Source organism: Charadrius vociferus, unplaced genomic scaffold (assembly GCF_000708025.1).
Source record: "Charadrius vociferus isolate BGI_N301 unplaced genomic scaffold, ASM70802v2 scaffold321, whole genome shotgun sequence".
Taxonomy (NCBI): domain Eukaryota; kingdom Metazoa; phylum Chordata; class Aves; order Charadriiformes; family Charadriidae; genus Charadrius; species Charadrius vociferus.
The window spans coordinates 1,899,585-1,922,037 of NW_009646934.1; the positions used below are offsets into that span (position 1 = coordinate 1,899,585).

The 22,453-nt window shown below is 40.9% G+C and overlaps 1 protein-coding gene across 1 annotated transcript in view; it reads left to right on the plus strand.

Moving 5' to 3' along the window:
- The window catches only part of PRKCA (protein kinase C, alpha), a 133,173-nt gene that overhangs the window by 83,281 nt on the left and 27,439 nt on the right, over positions 1–22,453 (plus strand). The window contains exons 5-7 of the mRNA XM_009894802.1: positions 8,897–9,053; positions 9,149–9,283; positions 10,027–10,123. Coding sequence (XP_009893104.1) covers positions 8,897–9,053; positions 9,149–9,283; positions 10,027–10,123 — 389 coding nt within the window. The remainder of the gene's footprint in view (positions 1–8,896; positions 9,054–9,148; positions 9,284–10,026; positions 10,124–22,453) is intronic.

Here is a 22,453-nt window from a genome sequence, read left to right on the forward strand (position 1 = left end):
CCTGCTGATTCTTTCGTAGCAGCCTTGATTGCATGCAAAACATTTGTGCTGCTGAATGGAGATGTGCCGCTCTGGTCGGCATCTCGCAACACCTTTGCGGGGCAGCTCGGCTGTCCCGGGTCCAGTTTAGGCGACCCAGCGCGGACGCGGCACATGTGGTGACGGCCACGCAATACGCTCCTTTGGGGGACACCCTTCAGTACATTGCAATTTCTCTTTATGTCTGTATTACTACTGTGAGGGTTTTGGGGTGGCCTTTGTTTCATAGAATCACAGAATCATAGAATGGTTTAGCTTGGAAACCACCTTGAAGACCATCGAGTTCCAACCCCCCTGCCATGGGCAGGGACAGCTCCCACCAGCCCAGGTTGCCCAAGGCCACATCCCGCCTGGCCTTGAACACCTCCAGGGATGGGGCCGCAACAACCTCTCTGGGCAACCTGTTCCAGTGCCTCACCACCCTCACAGGGAAAAACTTCTTCCTAATGTTTAATCTAAACCTGCCCTCTTTCCAGTTTAAAGCCATTCCCCCTCGTCCTGTCACTCCATGCCCCAGTAAAAAGTCCCTCCCCAGCTCCCCTGTAGCCCCTTTAGGCACTGGAAGGCCGCAATAAGATCTCCCCGGAGCCTTCTCTTCTCCAGGCTGAACACCCCCAACTCTCTCAGCCTCTCCTCACAGGAGAGGTGCTCCAGCCCTCGGATCATCCTCGTGGCTCTCCTCTGGACACACTCCAACAGGTCCATGTCTTTCTTACATTGAGGACTCCAGAGCTGGATGCAGTACTCCAAAAAAGTTTGTTTCCAAAAAAGGCCCTGGTACACGGTTTCTTACTAACTGTTTTCTTGATAAAATATTGTAAATAGGAATGGGGTTTTTTTCCCAGTGAATACTCGGAAAGAGGCAAGGCAGCGCGCTGCCAGATGGAGTTGGCCAGTGGTTCAGGCAGATTATCTAAAATATCTCAGTACTTTGGCAGGTTTTGTAATGAACTAATGGTAGGAATGATGCAGTCCTATATGTAAACATACTTAATTCTGGTTTACTAGGTCGCATCTTCAGTCTGGGTGTTTAAAGGTAAACGTACAGCCTTTTCTGTGTGAATGCTAGAGGGTCTGCAACACTTTTTCACAAATAAGTGGGAATTTTGTACCGGTATACTTCGCCAAAACCTTGCCATCTCCCCAGCGCTGGTCAATATGCCACGTTCAGTGCTCATTTGTGTTGCAACTCTTAAATAGCGATGGTTTGTTTTATAGCTACTAGCTTGAGAGTTGCCTTGCTTATTAATAATTTATTGCACTTGCAGTACATCAGCTTGGTAGTTTGCTTTTTATAGGAACTGTCTTAAATTGTTTTTTTCTGAAATCACCGAATTTATGACCCTTTCATAGGTTGGACTGACTTGAAGACTCCGCTTTAATGCATAGTAAAGCAGGTTTTGCTATTCTTAATCTATGCTTTTTGCACTGAATTTTCTTCCTCCTGATGCATGTTAAAAGTTTTGTCACTCTTACGTTTACTTGTTGACCCACCTTATAATTTGGGGCTCTTCTGAGTGAGTTTGTAGGCGGCTGACTCACAGTTTTGATTTATTTTATTTTTGAATTATTTTTATAGTGAGTAAACAATAACCTTTGTGAGAAAATAACCCCATCTGGTGCACTGACATATAAAAAGCTGCCACATTATTGGGATCCTCAACTGTGACCTATCAGTTGCTGGGAGCTGGATTTGACAGCAGCTGACGATAAAGAACTGCCCTGCCGACACAGGCACCGATTTAGAGGCAGGGTGTTACCGACTCGCTGTCAGCTAATGCACCCTGCTGTTACATAAATGTTATTAAAATACATATATACACACAGTCTAGAGTTTCCAGGGGGTTTAAATCTATTTTCATTAGCTGAAAGAATACAGAAAATCTGGTTTTATTCTTCAGTGATGCTCCGGTGATTTAAAGGAGGAGGAAAGCGGGCGGTGATCTCTGCAGAGGTTGGGAGCGCGTAACAGGCTCTCCAACAATAACCTCCCCAGGAGCTCTGCGCTCTCCGCCGTATGTTTTTCAAATGATTTATGGATGTGCGAATGCTGAGCCACCCTATGGCACTGCATATTAATGTCGTGGCACGCTGCGTGCTGCGGGCAGCCGGGTCTGGAGCCTCTGCCCAAACAAGCTGGAGAGACAAACTGGAGAATTTTGGCACGTTTCGAGAGTCTCATAAAAATGGTTTCCTTAAAAGACCCCACCACACGCACACTCTAATAATTTTATTTATGATTGTCTGGGTCAGCGTTAGTGTCTGGTTTTGTTAGCATTAATTTCGTGATATTCTGCAACTAATTTTAAAAGGGACCACATATGAATATTCCGGCTATTTGACCGGCTTTCAGTACCAAATACCTATAAAGTGATCCCAAATAATTACTTGCATGTGGGAGGCATTCTTAATGCCTCAACGAATGCAAGTCACATGTTTTATCCCACTAATATCTTCTCTCTTCTCTGGCATTCCCAGAATCTGCAGGGCTGCTGCCTTCTTTGCAGAAGGAGCTGTGCCTTTAGCACACGCCAAACCCCGAGCGACTGAGTGCTCCCCCTTTCCTTCACGGAATTCACTTTACCATGAAGAAATAAGCAATGCGTAGTATTTAGAAGAAACATTAGTTTTTCGTAAATGGCCATCTGCGTGCGTATAACAAATTTAACTGCAATGCTGCATAGATATGTCAGAATAGAAACAGATAAGAATTAGAAATTTAATAGTCTGAATCCCTTTTTCAGATGATTTGATACATCTTGTGTTAAGACTTATGTTTTATTAAGTAGCTGTCTTACCCAGTGGTACGTATTTTTTATAATCGCAATTTTTATGAAGGTAATCTGCTTTTACAAGTAAAATACAGTTGCTCCGATGAGATTTCCAGTTGAAATTGAAGCCGGAGAACCTATTGCAGGCACAAGTACTTAGTAAGTAGCATTAGGGATGATGGTACATTTTTGGTTAGTGGGAGAGGCTGTGTCTTAATAAATACAGGGGAATAAAGGGTTGTGCAACATTGGTTCATTTTCATCTCGTTCTAGGAAGGAAATTAATCATCTGTTAGTTGTGTGTAAGTCTCCTGTGCGGCGCAGGCGTTCCAATAGCTGACATTCGTTGGGATGCTGTCTTTCAGGAGTCGGGAGAAGGGGTGTGATGAGTAGGCATGGCCTCAGGAGGGGTATGAAAAGGAATTTTCATTGGGCAGAGGTGTAATTCTGGAATAAAGTCTCATGTCAGAAAGCCCTTTTAGTGTCCAAAAACTGTATAGGCATTGGAAATTGTCTGAAATGCACGATTTTTTTTGGAGCCAGTTGTACAGGCACGTCACAACCAGCTCCAGAAAGCAAACGTTCAGTCAGAGTCTTCATAAAATCTTACAATAAATCTTCAGTGAAAGCCGAGCAGCTTTGGATTGGGCATGCAGAGAGTGCAAGTACAGAACTTGGAAGAAAGGCTATTTTCAGTAATAGGTAAATCCGTTAAACTGCACTTAAGGGGAGTGCAGTCGGGTACTGGGGAGAGTGTTCCTTGGCTGGGAAAACAAGGTCCTCCGTCGCTTTCTGGAGTCGTCTGTAACCTGGGCAGGTCATGGGAATCCGCACCACAGTCTTCTTCAGGAGGGACTGAGCATTATGGAATAATTTACTGATGCTTTATTGTGGGAAGACAGAAACTTCATGATGTATTGGGGCTGACAAAGGTCTCCCTTTCCTTTCTGTCAGGCCAGAGCATTTGAGGCTCGAAGCCTCTTCTAAAAGCAGCTATTTGCATGCAGTTGAGAGATTTCTGCTCATCTAAGTTGCCTGTAGGGAGTAAAAGATCGGCAAGAAATGGTCGCTGTGATTAGTAAACTGTTTTATTATCAACATTTGGGAATTCAGGAAAAAGGTAGCTGTGACTCACTTGAAAAGGAACTGAGTAAACTCACGCTGCCCATAATTCAGCTTTGTTAGAGGGACAGAAACATCTACTTACTCATTCCTGGGACTAAATTTATTTGCTTGTATCGCAAGAAGTTATAAATCCATAACTGCATATGGATTGCAACTTCTGACCTGTGCAATCTCATGGGAAAAGTTCTGGTTCTGTCGTCAGCGCTCTGAATTCCTCAAAATTCTGCCTGAATTTCTTCTCTTGGCGTAAAATGTCAGTTGTTCTCTGCCAGCCCACTCTGTCTTATTTAGATATTTATTTAAAGAATGAATACCTAAGACCCAGCTCTGTATTTGCTTGTGTCTTTCCACTATTCTTGGAAAAGTGGGCGTCCCAGTGTCAGGCACGGCTTCTGGATAGATACTGCTGGGTTATAAGTAGCACATAACAGAACATCCATAGGACAGCCATCAAATAGTCAACATTTTCTGCTGACTAAACATTTATGGTCTCTTCTTTGTAACAATGAGGAGGAAAATGGTACAGTTTTTTCCCCTATGGAAAGTTGACAGCTAATGCTGTTTTTTAGAAGGAAAACCTGGGCAAGCTTGGATTTGTTAGAAACTTCAATGTATACTTCAATATATGCTTCTCTTCACTGTCTTTTCATCCGTGCGCAGCCTCAGTCCCCGTTAAGAGTGTGACCTGGACAAAACGGTGGGAAATGTAACGTGTCGCAGCTACTCTGCTCAGTGCACGGGGGTCATTGTCATGCTTCATAGTTTTGACAGAAAACTGGCAAGTCGTGTTCTAGGTTTCTGTCCAAGTTCCACTCCAAGTGATGCTGAACTGCATCTCATTTCAGCCATCTATAAATTGAGAGTAACATCTCTATCACAGTGTTGAGTTTAATTAACTAATAATTATAAAGCAGTGTGAGGTTGCTTGCTGTCATTGCAGCTACAGCAGAGTTCAGCCACAGTAAGTTGATTGATTTTCTTGGAGTTATTTTTCATGTACTTTTTTCTGTTTCAACTACACACAAGAGATTGTGCCTTTGGTGGGGAGGGGAAATCTCTTCTTCTTGCCAGTGGTCTTACAGGAATGTGACCTGTGCTGTTAAAAATAGGGTGCCCTTAAAGAGGTGGACCACTTGGATGCTAATTCTTTATAAGTCCTGTTTAGTACAAGTATCATCATGCTGTTTCCTCAAGAAAATAAGTGTTAACTCAGTTGAAAAAAGATGTCTAAGGGTACTAATTATGCAGACAACAGTACAAATGGGCCAGAAATCCTAAACCGAGGAGTGAGATAATGACTTCTTTGGCAGCCTGTATTTAGTATATGTTGCGTCTTTCCTTCCCAGTTCATCTCTGAGCTTCTCTTTTATTTTTTTTTTCCTTGTATTTAGAGGGCTTTTTTATTTGTCTGTGTTTGCTGCAAAAGAAAGAAGTAGTCTTACCCATGCTGCCGCGTCCTCCTGCTGTCAGTGGTGTTCTCCGGGCTCGGCAGCGGGCATCAAGGCTAATCCGCGCCGGCGTTCTCCAGGGAGCTCTGCACGGCAGAGCCTCAGAGAATGGCGCCGCATCCACCCGGCCAGTTTCTCAAAACCCTGCTTGGTTTCACACCGAGCATTTTCAGGCAAAATTTAAACAGAAAGGATCAGCCCGAGGACGCTGTGTTAAAATTAAGCAATTTTGTTCGAGGAATTTTAATGAAAGACTTCTTAGTGCATATTTCTGGGAAGCAGCAGAACATGTAGAGAGTTCTGCTCCTCACTTATGCATAACTACCGTACAAATACAAATGAAAAAGTGGATTTTGAAGTAATAGTTCATGTGCCAAAGCTGGCAGTGCAGGCATAAGTGCCATGTGGAAGATGACACCACCCCCCCACCCACCCCCCAAAAAAAGGCCAAAACAAAAGAAACCCAAAGACAGGATGAGAGAGAGAGCAAGTTGCTTTGAAGGCTGTCACTTCGTCCTTCGCTTACTTTATGGTTCTTAGTCCCTTTGGGACTGTAAATATTTAACTGAAATAATTTAATCTTGACGTTATTCCTCAGAAGCATGTGAAGATCACTGTCAGTGTGCTAAATCTTAAGGGGGGGAGGGTGTCATGGATTGAAAACAGAAGTGGTTTTCCAGCTGACCACTGGGTGCGGAGACCCTCAAAGGGTGAACTCAGAGAAAATGAGAGTGGAGACAGTTTCTCTGGCCTGAAATTTCGTAATTGCAAAGCCCTGTCGGCTTTGTACAGGGACTGGGGAAAACTGCAGATGAAATGCTCTGCAAGAAAGACTCTTGTTTCTGTTCTGTTCCTTTAAAACACAGTGTATGTTGTCAGGTGCAGTTATTTTGAGTAAAATCGTGAATACATTTTATTTTGAAATGTTAGCCCATAAGCATTTTCTGTCTCTCATTTTAAAAACATAAATTTAAGAAACGTAGGTTAATCAGTATCAACTGTTGGTTCAAGTTAATGTGATTCCTTTCCAGCCATGATCTAATTTCAATAATTAATTTACATCGGGGTATCTGTTCTGCATGGGAATTATCTTGACAAATAAACTAGCGTGTTCCAAATAAGTAGCCTGCATTCCTGTGCTCCACCTTCTTCCTACAGCTATTTTGGATATAAGGTACCAGTTACAGCAGGTATTTCTCTCTTGCAACTCGTTCTACCCCACTTCATACTCTCTCATTGAATAAACAGAGCAGGTCAAACTCTTTGAAATTATGTGTTTTCTGTGGCAGTGGCTGTTTTTCCCCCAAAAAAAATTTCCCTTGAATCAAGGGACAGCTTGAATCAAATAGCCAAGTAGTAGATTTGCACTAAAGCACTGCTTAGCAGTTATGTCATTTGGAAGAACACAATTATTATGAACACCAAAACGCTCTCTCCATTGTGTAAAAGGCAAATGTCAACCTAGAGCCAGTGACATCAACTTGTGAATACACCTGGTCTATGGGAAATGGAACAGAACCGTCGCATGGTTTTAAAAATCACCTTCAGTGCTGTGTTATAGTGGGGGCATTGTCAATATTGTCAATGCCTCAATCTTTCATTTCGCTGGCCGTAAGTAAAGCACAGTATTATCTGTCCTGTGCTTTACATTGATTGCCCATCTCCTGCTGTCTTACAGCAGCACTTGTGCACAATTTTCAGTCCACCACAGCCCTGACTTCATTTCTAAAGGGAGAACAAAGGACGTTTTGAAAAGATGTACTTCAGCTCGTTTACATGTCATTAGACTGCTGCCCGAAAACTGTCCTCTTCTTATTCTATACATAATGAGAGTAAACAACCATTACAAAATACCTGTGTTGCTTGGATGCCTTTCACCCTCCATGCTGGGAAATAACGTGTTGAACTCCTGGGGAGGTCTGTAATTTTTGTTTGTAATATGAAAATGCCATTTAAATCTGGGGGAAAAGGAGGAGAGTGCCGTGAGCAGTGACTATCTGTTGCTGACAACTCTTTTTTTACTTTTTTTTTTTTAACTCTAAAGTTCCAATTTTTGTAGGAAATGTTTTCCATCCAGAAATAATAGGTGAGTTCAGGGTTGGTTTTTCCTAAATTTCCTTTCAGATTTCTTCAGTTGGGCAGATAAATTTAAAAATCCCTTGTGCTGCTGACACTGTGAAAGCAGTAGCTCAGGGCACTGTCAATCCGGGATAACATCTCTGGAGACTCACTCTTAGATGTCGGCCTTCCTTCGTACCCTAGGAACCACCTCACCCTCAATGCTTCTTGTGATTCTCCTTCCAGGAACAATTCTAATCTTAAACTATGCATCTCAAAAATAAATTCCCAAGTGAAAGCCGTTTTCTGTCCAAAACAAGCCCAGAGGATTACTGCTCCCAGTAGGTTTGGAGATGCCCAGTTGTGAGCTCTGAATTCCCCACCCCAACTCGATCACTGCAGTTCGTCGTGGCTTGGCCAGTGTGGGTAGGACGGGGTTTCACAGCATGAGGAACATTCACCTCTTCTTCTGAGGTTCGGCAGAAGCTGATGCTGTTAACACGGGATAAAACCCTACGTGTCCCGTACACGGGTGTTACACTGGTCCTCTGCAGGAGGGAGGGAAGTGCTGTCTTTGCTCGTCCACTGGAAATCTCTGCTGCCCTGCAGTGACTTCTGAGCTGCTGAACGAACCCCACAGCTCCAGTCCAGCCAGTCTGAAACCCAAAAGCTGCCGAACCCCCGATAAATGCCGTGGTAGCCCACCATTGCCTGCCTGCCCTGTTCCACGTGGGGATGTGGCCTTGTGGGGAACGGCACCCATGCAGATTGCTGTCTACTCTGGTCTCTCTCTCTTTGGGCATCTGTAGCAATGTGAGATATGTTAACTCACTTTATGTCTTCTTTTGACATTGTAAAAATAGAAGCTAGATTAACATTTTTGTGAAGCTGAAGGTAAGCTTGTCTTCTCTACGCTTTTACTTTGGTTACTGTCATGACGTGATGCTTTCAGTGATTCCATCTGACAACTAATGAACCGTGAATCTGAGGGAAGTTCAGTGTTAGGTATCTTCCAGTGATGGGTTGTACGAAGTAACTTATCTTCTGAAATCTATTGTGATCTGGCTATCACCCTTATAATATTTGGCTGATAGTCCTGTAGTGGTATAACCTAAGACTGATGAGTAAATAAACGTGCGAAGGCTTGCTACCCACTTAACAATTTATAGTGATGGATTTGGACATTTAATCATTCCACTGCAGGAAAAGAGCTGCCTGGGAGCTGCATGTCATTTGTGAATTGCTCTTCTGTCATTTCTCTCCACCGTTCTTATAAATATTGCTAAGTGCAACCTCACAACAGCTAGTTTCTTCCATGCCAAGTCTGACAAGTGGGTTTCATGTCTTATTTGTTTTATTTTCCAACGTGTTTCAGTAACCATAGTTTGACATTTTATTGCTTTCTTAATGATGATTTTTAATCCTATACAAATTAGCTATGTTTTATGTTGACAGTGCGAGAAGCAAAAAACCTAATTCCCATGGATCCCAATGGACTTTCAGATCCTTATGTTAAACTGAAGCTCATCCCAGATCCTAAGAATGAAAGTAAACAAAAAACAAAAACCATCCGTTCTACTCTGAACCCAGACTGGAATGAGTCGTTCACATTGTAAGTTTAACCCCTTTTAATGTAATGTTTTTATATGTATTGAGTCATTTATTTCAGTGTTGTGTTGAAAACTCCTCTATTTCTCTCCTTTTTAGTAAGTTAAAACCTACAGACAAAGATCGACGGTTATCCGTAGAGGTCTGGGACTGGGATCGAACAACCAGAAATGATTTCATGGGATCTCTCTCATTTGGGGTGTCAGAGCTGATGAAAATGCCAGCCAGTGGATGGTAAGTTGCTGAAAAGAGAGAAGGAGAGAATATATCACAAAAAGTATAAGACCAGTATTTTTCTTCAATAGAATGTACCTTTTTTGGAGCTTTTCACTGTATCTTGCACTATAAATTCACTGAAAATGCAACTAAACCTAAGAAACAGGCTCTGTATAACAAAGAAGGATAACAAAAGGAATGCTTTTCTTTTGTGGTGCTCATGAAACTTCTGCTGGAGCCAGGAGCTGCTGCAAACTTAATTCTGTGTACATAGTCTTGTGATACAAATTTTATTTTTATCTCAAATATGATATATTCATTACTAAGCGTATCATGTTATATATAGCTCTGCAAATTCAAAGCACATGGGAACTGATTTTATAAAATGCCATCCTGTTACCTACCAAGCTACGGGTAGAACTCATCATGTCTTCACAAAAAGTACATCTCGTCAAAGATAATTGTGTAGGGCTATAGAAGCACTGGAGATGAAGGTTCTTCAGGGTTGGTATCTCCCATCGTATCACAGGATGGGTGGGAAGAATTTCCTTGTCCGTTAAACTGCCTTGGCACATAGTTTGGGATTAAAGATTGATTTTACGTTAACTGTATTCTGTTCCTGAGTTTGCTTTATACCTTTGAAAGCAGTTTTTTACATACCTGTGACATTGATACAAACCACATACGAACAACTAAATCAGATTTTAAATCTAACAGGAATATAATTGTAAAGTCACCATTTTTTCTCAAATGGTCCACAGGTACAAGCTGCTGAATCAAGAAGAAGGTGAATATTACAATGTTCCAATTCCAGATGCTGATGAAGATGGAAATGCAGAGCTCCGACAGAAGTTTGAGGTGAGGATTAAACACAAATGGGTGCAACTATATATGGCATATGTTTTTCACTTCATCACAGAAATTGCCTGTTTAAAAGTATTATATTAGAACACTACTATTTCTGTAGCCTGTGACAGCAGTATGTGCCTTTGGGTTTCTTGAAGATTGGACCAAGTGATTAAATTCAGTACTGGTATCATTTTTCTGACAGTTCAACTTCTCTGCTATGACACTTATAAGTTGGTATTTTAAAATATTTTATGTCAATTATATGTAATCATTTCAGTGTCTTTTAATACTTGCTGCAAAATCTGCCAACCGTTACCACTAGTATCAATAATATTTGACAAACGAAGTTCTTGGAAACAACAGTATTTTAATACTTAGACTGTTTCACACTAAATGTGGGATTTTTTTAAAGAAAATATTTACAGTGTTAATTACTAATTATTTGGAGCCTCAGAATCTTTGTAGAAGGTTGTTTTCCGAAATTCTGGTATCTTCAACATGGGTAGGGAAGTTTTTAAGGGTAAGAGGTATTGCTGGTTCTGTACAGAAAAGGACCGCTGATGAAGAGCAGTAATTTCTGCAGTCGCTCTGCCTTCTGCGGTGCACGTTGGAGGGGTTGGTGGTCACGAGCGTGGTCGCACCGGGCCATGCGAAGGAGTTGTTCCTTAATGAACAGACTTAGCCAGCAGTTCTGCCTCCTCTTCTGACAGCTACGGCCGATATTACAGCAAAATACTTTCCGGTCATTAAACCCAGCAACAGGAAAGGTATAGTGTGGGGAGGGAGGTGCTTTGTTAATGGCTGTACTGGATTCGGCTCATCTGACTTGACTGCTCTTTCCAGCTGCGTATGCAATATTGAATTGGAAATATTCCAATCCACAGTATTGTTTTCTCTTTTCTGGTCGAACATTTACGACTTTAGGCTAGCTGTTTATCCGGAAAGTAATTAATGTACCTGTTGTGCATAAACAAACACGCCTGTTCCTTTCAACCTGAAATGGCAATTTTTTATGTTCACCATCAGGCAGAATTCTACATTGTTATTATAAAAGATGGGTTAACCCAAGAAAGTGAGGAAAAACGGCCTATGTTCAACTTTCAAGAAGGAAAAAGAAAAGGTGCATGAATTTCTTCTGAACACATTTGGATCAGCTACCATACTTTTGTCTGCAGCATGAACTATGATTTTTGTTTTACATTTGAGAAGTATTTGGATCTCCATTTCATTTTCCTTTCTTTACAGTTGTGATCTGACCAGTGTGATTTTATTTTGCTGCAGTAGGTCATTTTCTATTCAAGATCATATTTACCTTTTAGTCTCCCTAGAAAGAGTAGTGTCAAAAGTAATTCTTTTCACCCTTTACATTTCTCTGTGCAATATACAGAGTCTGGAATTGGGTGTATGCGTATATGTTGGTGATAGAGGTATGGAAATCTACCTGGTTTTTCTCAGGACAGAGACAGCACAAAGACAAGTCACTAAAATTACCTATTTTAAAATGGAAGTTATTATATGCAGTTTGTTTGCATATTGAATTTGCAATCTCTTCAGGTTTTTTCTTAAGCCTGCTGTAAGTGCATTGGTTGCAGAATGGACGGTCAGGGTTCATCTGTGTCCTGCAATGAAGCGGTAGAGAAATCCTGGGAGGCTGCATCCTCTAAAGCGACTGGGCTGGGTCCCAGAAACAGCAGCTTCACATAGGGTCAGCTCTGCCACAGAAATAATTAGTCTGTCTCGGAGTCTAATTAGTTCAGCCTCAGCACTGGGTATTGAGGCTTTCCCTGTGCTGGAGGTAGCCTGGTTGATGCTATTTTAGCGGTCTGAATTAATCAAGGAAAGGGAATAGGTTTCCAGTGAACACAGTGTCTCCAGGAATATCGTTTACAGAGTTGCATAATGAGCAGTTTTAAAACTTGGTGACCATCTATGGGAATATTGGTACCTGAACGAAATGTGTAATTATAACTAGAGCAAGGCTGGTATAGTGCAGTAGTACATGGTAGAAGGATTTAGGGTCAACCTCTTACTCTCTCTCAAAGTTTAGCACTGAGAAGGAACAGAGGGGAGCAGCACCCTCCCAGTAATGTTCTTACTCGGTTTCAAGGGGAATTACTGTGATAGATAAAAATTAACAGCACAGATGTCTGAATGGTGGTATTTAACTTATTAGCTATTCTGGTACGGTACATAAGTGGTGCTGACTCTGATCATCTTTTATGTTACTTTTCTTATCATTTATATCTTGGCTCACATAGTCATTTTATTTTAGGTACCCCACACTAAGGAACAAGTAGATAGCACTGAGAAATATGCTGCTATTTGTGATTTCATGACATCATCTAAATAAGTATTTCCACTGTTCTGAAATCAGCTTCAAAACCTTACACAGACAAGGTTGCAGGTCTTGACTGCCGTTTTCCGAGGGGACTGCGTCTCTGTCAGGGAGATTAAGAACACAGATAGAGCGAGAGGTCACACTGGGCTGTCTTCTTGTTCATCAGTTTATAGAAAAGAGGAACTTCAGAGTGTGTGCTAATCAAGTCTACATTTGAGGTGCTCGGTCTGCTTTTCGATATGTGGCAGTGTGATTGATAGCCAAGCTGCGCTGATTTCATTTTGAGTACAAAATTACAACAGTTTCTACAAAAGTACTGCGTTACGAATGTCAACTACTTCGAATGAATAATGGTGGTCTTCAGGGTAAGGAGCTATATACAAACCTAAGCTATGCAAGAATAGGGAAACTTTAGGATGAGAATTTCGTTGCTTTGTATTAAGAAAGAATAAGGGTATTTTCAGGTTATAGAAGAACAGAGAACCAGCAGATGTGAAATTTCCAAAACCAATTTCTCGTCTTAAAAAAAACCAAAACTCTAAGACATTCTTCAAACTGACTTTGACCTTTTGACTGAAGTTTAGAAATATGCTTAGCAGAATCTTCAAGAGCACTTAGGAGCTACCTCCCTATTAAATCAGTGAGAATTTTTAAAATACCTGCCTGCGTCTGTAGCTCAGCAGACATCTTTTAAGATTTGGCCTCAGGCTCTCATTGATTTCCAACTGTTTACACAATCCTATCACATCCTTCTAGCTCCACTTTAACAACCCAGACTTTTATTTAAATGTGGTTATTAGTCACACCAGTCTCGTTGGTATGGTGCTTTACTTACTGGACCTTCTGGCGCAGATTCTTTAAGTCATTTTTTCAGTGTAAATCTACCATAAAATAGCTATACGAGATTATAAATAAGTAAAAAAAATAATAGATTCAAACATTCTCGTCACTTACAATTGTAATTGAAGAGTAAAAACTATTTGTCACGAGAAAGTTTCCTCGTGGCCCATTCTGCTGGATCTAAAGCAGTTGAAAAATCAACACCTGCCTTGTGCCCAGTGGTTTCAGTGCCTATCCAACCACTGGACCAAACTGGAGAAGGAGGAGAAGAGTTGAGAAGGACACTGGTTTCATTAATGGAATCATGCAGTGACCTGGCTGAGTATTTATAGACTTTACTACAAGGAGTTTTCTTTTTATATACTCTCTATGTATTATCTATATGAAGTTGTACAGCATATAGAAATTATGCATAGGTGCAGGGCAGTATTTTCTATAGAAGAAATTTTAATCAAGCTACATATTTTCTGGATCTCACCTGTCACTAAAACTTACGAATCGATTATCTGCTCATTTAGCAGTATGAACAAATCTGTCTTCAGTGATTTACAGATGATACATCATTATTAATATTTAGAGATAAAAATACACTCCTGTAGGAAGTGGAGGCAGGATAAAATCTGTCACTGTTTTTCATTTGGTTTTAACCTTTGGTTGTGAATTTTCTCTCCGGAATGGCATTATTTGTGGCCGTCTCAAAAAGAAACTCCGTTCTCAACAGGCATATTCAGAATAATTGTAGCTGCTCCGTAATTGTCGGTGCTGAGGTTGCCATGGGAACTCCCAACAGTCCCAAGTGGCTCCAGGGACCCAAACTAGCAAGTCTTTCAACGGCAATATCTACTATTTGTTACATACTTATTTTCCTGTTACAGTATTTTGCTAGTCAAAGAAAGAAGCAGAATATTGAAATAATGTAACCTTATTGTCTTTTTAATACCTGGTTATGGTTTGAGCAGTAATATGTTTTTGCCATTTGGGGCATTGTTCTTTTTATTTTATTTGGGGAAAAAAATTGTGCATACTCTTAAACTTCTATTGTAGGAAGTTATTTCAATTTTGTCAAGCCCTGTTTCCTGTAATTTGCTGCTTGGTAAAGCACTTCTTGATACTTAAATATGACCTTAGAATAATAATAGAATAATTCTGGTTTAAAAGTAGGCTGGTTAATTATTCTGTCTGCCCCCTTCTTTCCACGTCACCATCACAGAAAATGTTATTAAAAATAAAGCAGTTGTTGTGGTCCATATCAATTTAATTTTTTTAATTAAAAAAGAACAGAGTAGCTATAACCCTTACACATGGATACATGTACCGAGTACAAGGTATATTAAGCGATGGGAGCAATCAGTCACTATAGTCAGCTGCAGTAATTGAAGCGATCCAAGTGAGTTGTTACGAGGGAGTAGCTTACTGCTCATATAATCTTCATTTTAAGGCATCCGTGGGGAAGATACGTAACGGTCCTCCTCTTGAGATGTCAGGCATTTTCTTTTGTTCTGACTGTTTTCTCTAGTGTGTGTTGCTTTCAGTAGAACAAAATCGTTCCCTTAGTTTCTGAGAGAGAGCTCAGACTACTGTCCCCACCATGGGGACCGTGCGGGACCATTCTGGTGGACCGTGGGAGGTGCTTCCTTGGGGACATACACCCGCATCTACCGCTGTGTGTACCGCTGGCATGGGACTGCGTTCCTCTTAGAGATGTCAGCTGGGATGTCAGGTGCGAGTGGCTTTTCGTGGCTGCTAGTTTTGTACCATTCCATTTAATGGAGTTAATAACAATAAAATCACTCCACAATAAAATGAAGTTATTCCGATAAGTACTTTTTCTGCAAAATGATTCCCAATTGGTGTTAGGAGAAGCAGGTACCATTTTCATCTACTACTTGACATCGTGGGCCAGGTCCGTAAACCAGTGAGTAGCCAGAAGGCAGCGTACCGGGGGAGGTGACCATACTGGTAGTGTGCTCTATTTCCAGTCCCCCCTTTTGGGGACTGACCCAGGGACTAACTGAACCATCCAGGCACCGCTCTTATTTGTTATCGCCCACTTGCCTGATGGGCTCTTCTTGCTGCCGAGACGCGAGGTCACGCGGCTTTGCCATGTTTCCCGTGGACGGGAGCTGGTGGGACTGGGCACCCCGCACTGGTGTTTCGGCTGTGCTCACATTGTCGTTGCACGAGTTAACGTTTTCAGTGGCTTCACGCCAGCGGAATGGCTGAAGAAGGCTGCGCAGAAGCTGGACCTGTAGTGTCCTTTTGCAGACTGAGCAGATCGAAACACGAGGAGAGAGGAAAACAGTTCAGAATGGGGTAAATGTTGTATCTGGAAATTAGAAGTGTACAGTCAGTGGTGCCATTTTGGTGACATCTCAGTGCTTCTAAACATAACTATTATTATCATCCTAAAGAAAATGTCTTTCAAAATGCCTTACCGTTTTAAATATAAGAACGGGGACGATGTGGTGCTTGGCCATCAGGCTTGGTTATAAATACCCAGAACCTCTCCAGTGACGCAGGAGCTGTAGATATTTCTGCGTCTGATGTGCTCCTAAAGTCCTCCAGCACACAGGACAACATTTAGTTTGACCAAACCTTGTGCAGACATGAATTTATGAAGAAGTAACCTGTCTCAGTCTGTATATGTACCCGTTGCATACAGAGCTGATGTTTATCTGCACGCGGAGGGCTCCCTTTGTGGTGGTACAGCTGCTGATAAACGCGTGTGAAAAAGCCCGCAGATTTCAGGGCACAATGAAAGCTTTCTGGGTGCTTCAGGGGTGTCGCAGTCTAACGCTGAAGAAACCTCTTTCATGTATTTGTCCTTCCCTTTCCAAACATCCGTGCGTCGTTTCCGTTTGTTTCGCTGCGAGCACTGCATTTCTGAGATCTTTAACACTCCCTTTAGGTTTCTGTTTTTTTCAGGCAGTTTCTGGCTGCTTTATTGGAAAGGAGGAGGAGGACAGTGCTTTCTGCATTAATTTGGCATTTTTCTGATATTCACAACAGTTTTAGGTCAAAAGGACATTTTTTTTCTTTCCTTTAATCAATGCCAGGACATCCTAGAGCAGTTCTAATTCTGGGCTGGAGGCTGGGTAAATTTGCTGCAGTTGCATAGCCGAGGCCTTAGCAGAAGACCCCCGGGACTGTTCCAGCAGCTTCTTAAGGACCCAATGAGTTTTCTAATTAAATGTGATGTTTTCATTCAAAAAAAAACCTGTAGAGGATCTTACGATTTTGTTAATTTGTCAGTTAAGTTCTTCTGGTCTCTGTGTAAAGTCCTGTAAGGGCTGTGAAGGAAATGTTTCTTTTAAGTCTTTGAAGGAACGCAATGTTTTTGCCCCAGAGCTGTTACACTGCAGTTACTTTACTCTTTTTTTTTTTTTTTTGGAAATTAATAAAAGATACAATCCCTACTATATCTGTATATAACCAGTACACGTTCCCATTTTGAAGCAATAACTGTAACGGCAGGCTGTTCAGCAGAGGTGACATGGAAAAGAGAAATAGCGTTGCTGACACTTCTGATTGTAAAAGAAAAGATTAAATTTGCTTTTCAGGAAACTGACACTAAGCTGCACTGAAATCATGACCAGCCAAAATATCGCTGGCACATCAATCCGCACTCGTTATGTATATGGAGATATAAAAAGAAGAGCTGATTTTTTTTGGCCGTGGCACTCATTCCTGTTTTTAAATTGTGCATATTTAATCATTAGAGAATAGTTTGCAGCATTATAGAGATGCTGTTAGATGTCTCCATCTGTTCTATGCTATAGTTTGGCATGGGGAATTCCCATATGCAGTTATCTGGAGGTTTCCCATCCACACACCATAGCTGAAACTAGAGAACTTGACATTTCCTTACCAGCTGACATACATCTCTGGTCTCAGTTCGTATCAGCTTGTGATTTCTGTAAGGCTTTTCTCAGTCTCTGTGCTGTGATTTAAGGTGAAGAATGTACGTAGAAAATCATACTGATGACAGGGATTTCTTCCCTCTTACATAAAGTTTAAGTGTTTGTCTCAAAACAAGGCAAAAAAAACCCAAAACACTTTTTTTGCTGTCACCCCTCTACAGTGCTCGTTAGTTGTTAAGAGCGCAGACTACGCACATCTGTACGTACATTTAGCTGTATGCATTGCAGCGGTTTAATGCCATTAGGAATGTTTCATGCATGAAGCGTACATATGACCAAGGTGTTGGTGAACGCTGGAGCGCAGTGGAGTGAAGACCTGTCCTGCGTTGTGCTGTGCTGTGCCGTGCTCCGTACTGCTGCGGTCGTCAACACCACGATTTCTTTTTCGTGATTTTTTTTTTTTTCTGCGCAAAACAGACGTGTCCATTTCTGTATTCTCGCTGCTGTGTCTTTATTTGTTTACTTCTGCTACTAATTGTTGTTGCTTTGCTTTGCCAGCCCTTTACTAACGAAGCAGTGTTTCTCCCTTTCCTGTCTCTTCCAGGACTGTCATGTAAATATCCACTTCTTCAAGGTAGTTTTCTCCTTGGTGTTCTCCTACACCTATCTCTTCACACAACCCTCCCTACCAGTGCTTGAAGTTTAAATTCAGTTTCATTCTCACCATGTTTTAAGGATGCACTTGTTTTTTCCCCAGTTTAAGCTTTTCTAGTGGATTAAAAAAAAAAAAAAAAGTATGAATCTTCCATGATTTGGCACAAAGTGCTCCCCAGATTAGAAGTTTGCTTACAAAAAAGGGGTCGTAAAACCTCAGCAGATGCAGGGTGCCTTTCCTGTTGAAGGAATTAGTTAAATGAATGCCGCCTTCTCCTGGAAAATGGAAAATGGTGCATCTTTAATTTGAAAGACACTCATGGAACTTTAAGTAACTGCCACAGATCAAAGAATGCTCATGCTCACTGTATATTTAAACAGATAAATTTACATAATACAACCTGCATGTTTTATGATATAATATGCTACATATATTGCTATATGTTAGCTGGAGTATACTATATCATAAGAGATATGACCCATGTACACAATGATACCAGAAGTACCAATTCACCTGTTTACTTCCCATTTTACTTCTTTTACTCGTCACCGCATCACTGAATTATTGCCATATGAGATACATATCTGCATTAAGAACATACATGTGTGGACTTTGTTTGCATGTATCTCTTAACAGCTTGGCTTGCTCTATTTGGGCAAAGGTTACTGACACGAATCCCACTTTCAGTTTCATACATTGGTTAAGTTACGATTTAAATTAAAATTCGAAGCTCCTGTGCTATGACCTGTTTTAAGAATCTAAGGTTATTGAAGCCATTATCATCTTCAAATAGTATTTTTACAATTCAAGTTGACCTAGAGCAGTTTACGTTTTATATAGCTCAAAACTTAAAATATGTAATTTTAAGATCAGATTTTATTTTTGAAGAACTGTTTATGTTATTAATGCATGAATTTACCAAACGTTTTAATACTGAACCAGAAAGACAAAGAATAAGACATTTGTCATTGCCAGATATTTCCAAATGCAGTAATCGTTTGTCATGTAATCAGTAACTTATTTTTATTTAACCTTGATTCTTTATCTGGTATCTTTATCTCAGAAAAGCCTGTACAGGAGAGAACTACCCTTCCTCAGTCCTTTATTCCTCTTTGTATTTGAAAATAAAATCGCCTGGTGGTTTCATTGATGAAACTTGTTTAATGCAGGGAAGTTGCAAGTTTCTCTATTCAAATGTATTTTAAACCGGAGCAAAAGCTACCCTGAAAAACCGCATCTGGGATAAATGTGAAGTTATGTCTAACATCATGTTGTCACTTCATTGTAAAATCCAGTCCTCGAGATGCACTGGTACATACTGACAAAAGGCCTCGGTCAGTTCGTGTTCTCATCATAGGAGTCCACCTAAAAAAAGAGCTGAAGGTTTCCTACAGCTGCTGCTTCAGAGGCGAAGTTCATGCTTAGTCCTTGTGAACAATAAACGTGAATTCCGACAGAGCAAGTTGGCACTCTGCTCTGATGCGAAGAGGAAACTCTGGAAGTCCTTTTTTTTTTTTTTTTTTTGTGGAAAAAACGCTTCCTTGTTTATTGTCTGTCTTTTCTCTGTAAATTATTAGAAAGCCCCGTTCTGCTTGCTGCTGACAGCGACTTAGCAGCGCTAACCTAAGCTCAGAAGCATCACTGCACGCTGCGTTCTGCAAGCTAATCGCCACTGACGTTAGCGTGTCGTTGGAAATAATGTTGTAAGTAATGAGTTTATGTGGGACCGCCGGGGAGGTTGTGCTCCCCAATTCACAACGTTGGAATTGAAAGGAAACAGCAGGAGCAGATGAAGAAGGAAGGCTGTGTTCCTGAGGACAGTGTAACGCTTCAGAGCTAGGAAGCAGTAAAATGTACCAAAATGGTTTTATAATATCGTAGCAAACTTGACAATAGTGTGAGCAGGGTCAAACAGCATCAGTACTTCCTTAGGAAATTCTCAGATACTGGGAAGGATCACAATCAGGCATTTACGCTGCTTTCGTTCCACGAGCAAATATATTTAAATAGATTATTTTCACAACATCATGCAGAAGACACCTTCATCTTTGTGTGTGTGTGTGCGCGTGTGCGCGCGCGTTAAGTAGTTCCCTGATGTGGTAGGACTTGGATACAGAATCCCAAGGTTTTAAAAACAGTCCTGGTCTGCAGTGTTTCATGGCCGTGATGGTTGATTGCAGGGATTGCACTAAGATCCAGTAGACCTGAAGTCCTTAAAGATTATTTTAGAACAGAATTTTATTATTTTTTGCCCATGCTGAAATGAGTTTTATACTTAAAAGCAAATTCTACACTCTAAGTTATTTATTATTGAAAATTTGTAGTGATTTGCTTAATTAAAAAATGAAGGAGCATATAGAAAAGCAATATTTTTTTGGACACTTTGGGATTTGCTGTTCTAGCATCGTATTTGTTGTTTGGGTTTTTTATTACCACTACCACAGGATATTTCTGCAAGAATTCTTGAATATTATTCCTAGGCAGCCTCTTTAATTACATTTCATCTAGTTAGACACTGCTGTGTTGCAGAGGATAGCGCATTTGGCAATAAAGGCGGAAAACAAAGTAGACTCAGGTGGCCACAGGATTATTAAACAGATTAAACATGTTGACAGTGCCAAACGGGAAACTGGAAATTCTTCCCTCTCTAGATTTCACTGCTCACGGCCAGACATCCGTTGTCCCGCGCAATATCCCCTGAAACTCCTGTTCTTGGGATAAATACATCCCTTTTTGAATTACTGTATTTCATAGTCATTTGACTTCATTATCTACATTTTCTAGGGGATGTGGCTACCTTAATCTCGTACCTGAGAAATTTGGGAATTTTTTAGAAATCATGTATTCAAGTGCTTTATACAGTTTTAACTTCTATACAGCAACACAAAAAAGTGTAAAAAAAAAAAAAAAAAAAAAAAAAAAAGAAGGAATGTGATTATAAACCCCCCAAAAGAGGCAGCTGTGTTGAGATGCTGTATGGTACATTAAACTGTTGCATTGTCCTGTAGGATTCTCTTATTGCCTTTATCTGAAGGAAATATCCGTTTAACGTAACGTTGAGCTTGAAAAAATAATTTCTCGTCGGAGTTAGAAACCACAAGGGGTCAGCAGAGACCAGAGAATAGCTCCCAAAGCGAAAAACCGGGATCCAGCAACAGTGCTGACAGAAATGAAGTTACACAGATTGTTTGGATGTATATAGTTAGAAAGATACAAACCTGTTAAATTAAACTGCTATTTTGATAAAATTCAGTATAACTATTTTGATAGAGCCCTTTATTCAAAATTTTTAACTGGCCCTGATGATAATTTTCCCCCTAATGAAAATATTTAATAATTTGCGGTTGTAAAAGCGAGTACTGCCTCTGCTCGCCATCATTCTGCTCACTTCGTCTCTACCTTCGGGTGCCTCATGACTTCTGTAATTACCTCTCTCCATCCTGCTCGGCTCTGTGCTCGGGGAGACAAATGGCCCTCCACGGAAATCTCTGAGTCATAAGTAGAATTATCTCATTAATTTTGTGAACCTGCAAGGTGCTGGGAGAGGCACGGGTTCCAAACACACAGCTGGTGGTAGGATTACAGAAAATAGCGCAGTTTTACTAATCATCCAGAATTCTTTCTGGGTCACACTGCTTTCTCTTCCGTTATTTGTAACCCAGATTAATTTATGGACTCTCTGATAGCATCATTCCTTTGGGATGAGCAAAGCGGTACAGCACGTGGGTGGGCTTCAGGAGTGGGTTCCCTGTGTTCTTGGACACGCTTTCTGCAAAAAGGCATTTCTAATCCTTTTCGCATATGGCACAAATATTGTTTTCAGGCAAATCCTTTAAATAAATTCACTATTACTAACCAAAAGGATATAAGTCCATCACAAGTTTAAGGGGAGGAGGAGAGGAAATAAGGGGAAAAGTAAACCAAAGACATAATATAGTCTGTATTTAACTCCCGGGTAGAGTTTTATCACTCTCCTCATTTATATTTTTATGAAACATCCTGTGTGGCTTCCCGCCTTTTTACTAGCAATGGGAGTGATTTTTTTCTAGCTATTTTTTCAATAACAATTGTACTTATTGAAGTAAAAATGCCTTTTACTTCATTTTTATATATTGCATTTTTTACTAATTACGTCATAGTTCACTGTAGTGATGTCACCATCATGAAAACAAACATGAGTGCAGCTTTCTGCTTATTTGCCTATTTTCAGTGCTCTCCTTGCTGCAGAGAAGTTTTGCTAGGATGCAGTTTCACCAAGGAATACGTGGCTGAAAAATGATCTGTGTGAACGCCGTGAATCCGTGACGGTGTCCGCAGTACGGTGCATCTCCTGCAACGGGTGGGTCTTGCTGCACTGCAGTGTCTCCTGTAGGCACCTTCAGTCTGCCGCAGCCTATTCCACGCGTGCTCCTTTCCATACGGGTGAATACGTTCATTAGTGCCGTACAGTTCTGCAATTTAGTTCATTGGTTATTTGTTCTTGAAAGGCACAAAGCAGAATCTGTGATAGCGCACAGTAAGGTGGGAACAAGCCACGTGTTGCCGCCTTCTTCATAAGCATTTGTTAAGCCAAGGGAAGAAGCAGAAGAGCCAGAGACTGTGTCTTTTGTTCTGTTTTACGGGAAATTTAATGCCGAAGCATCTCC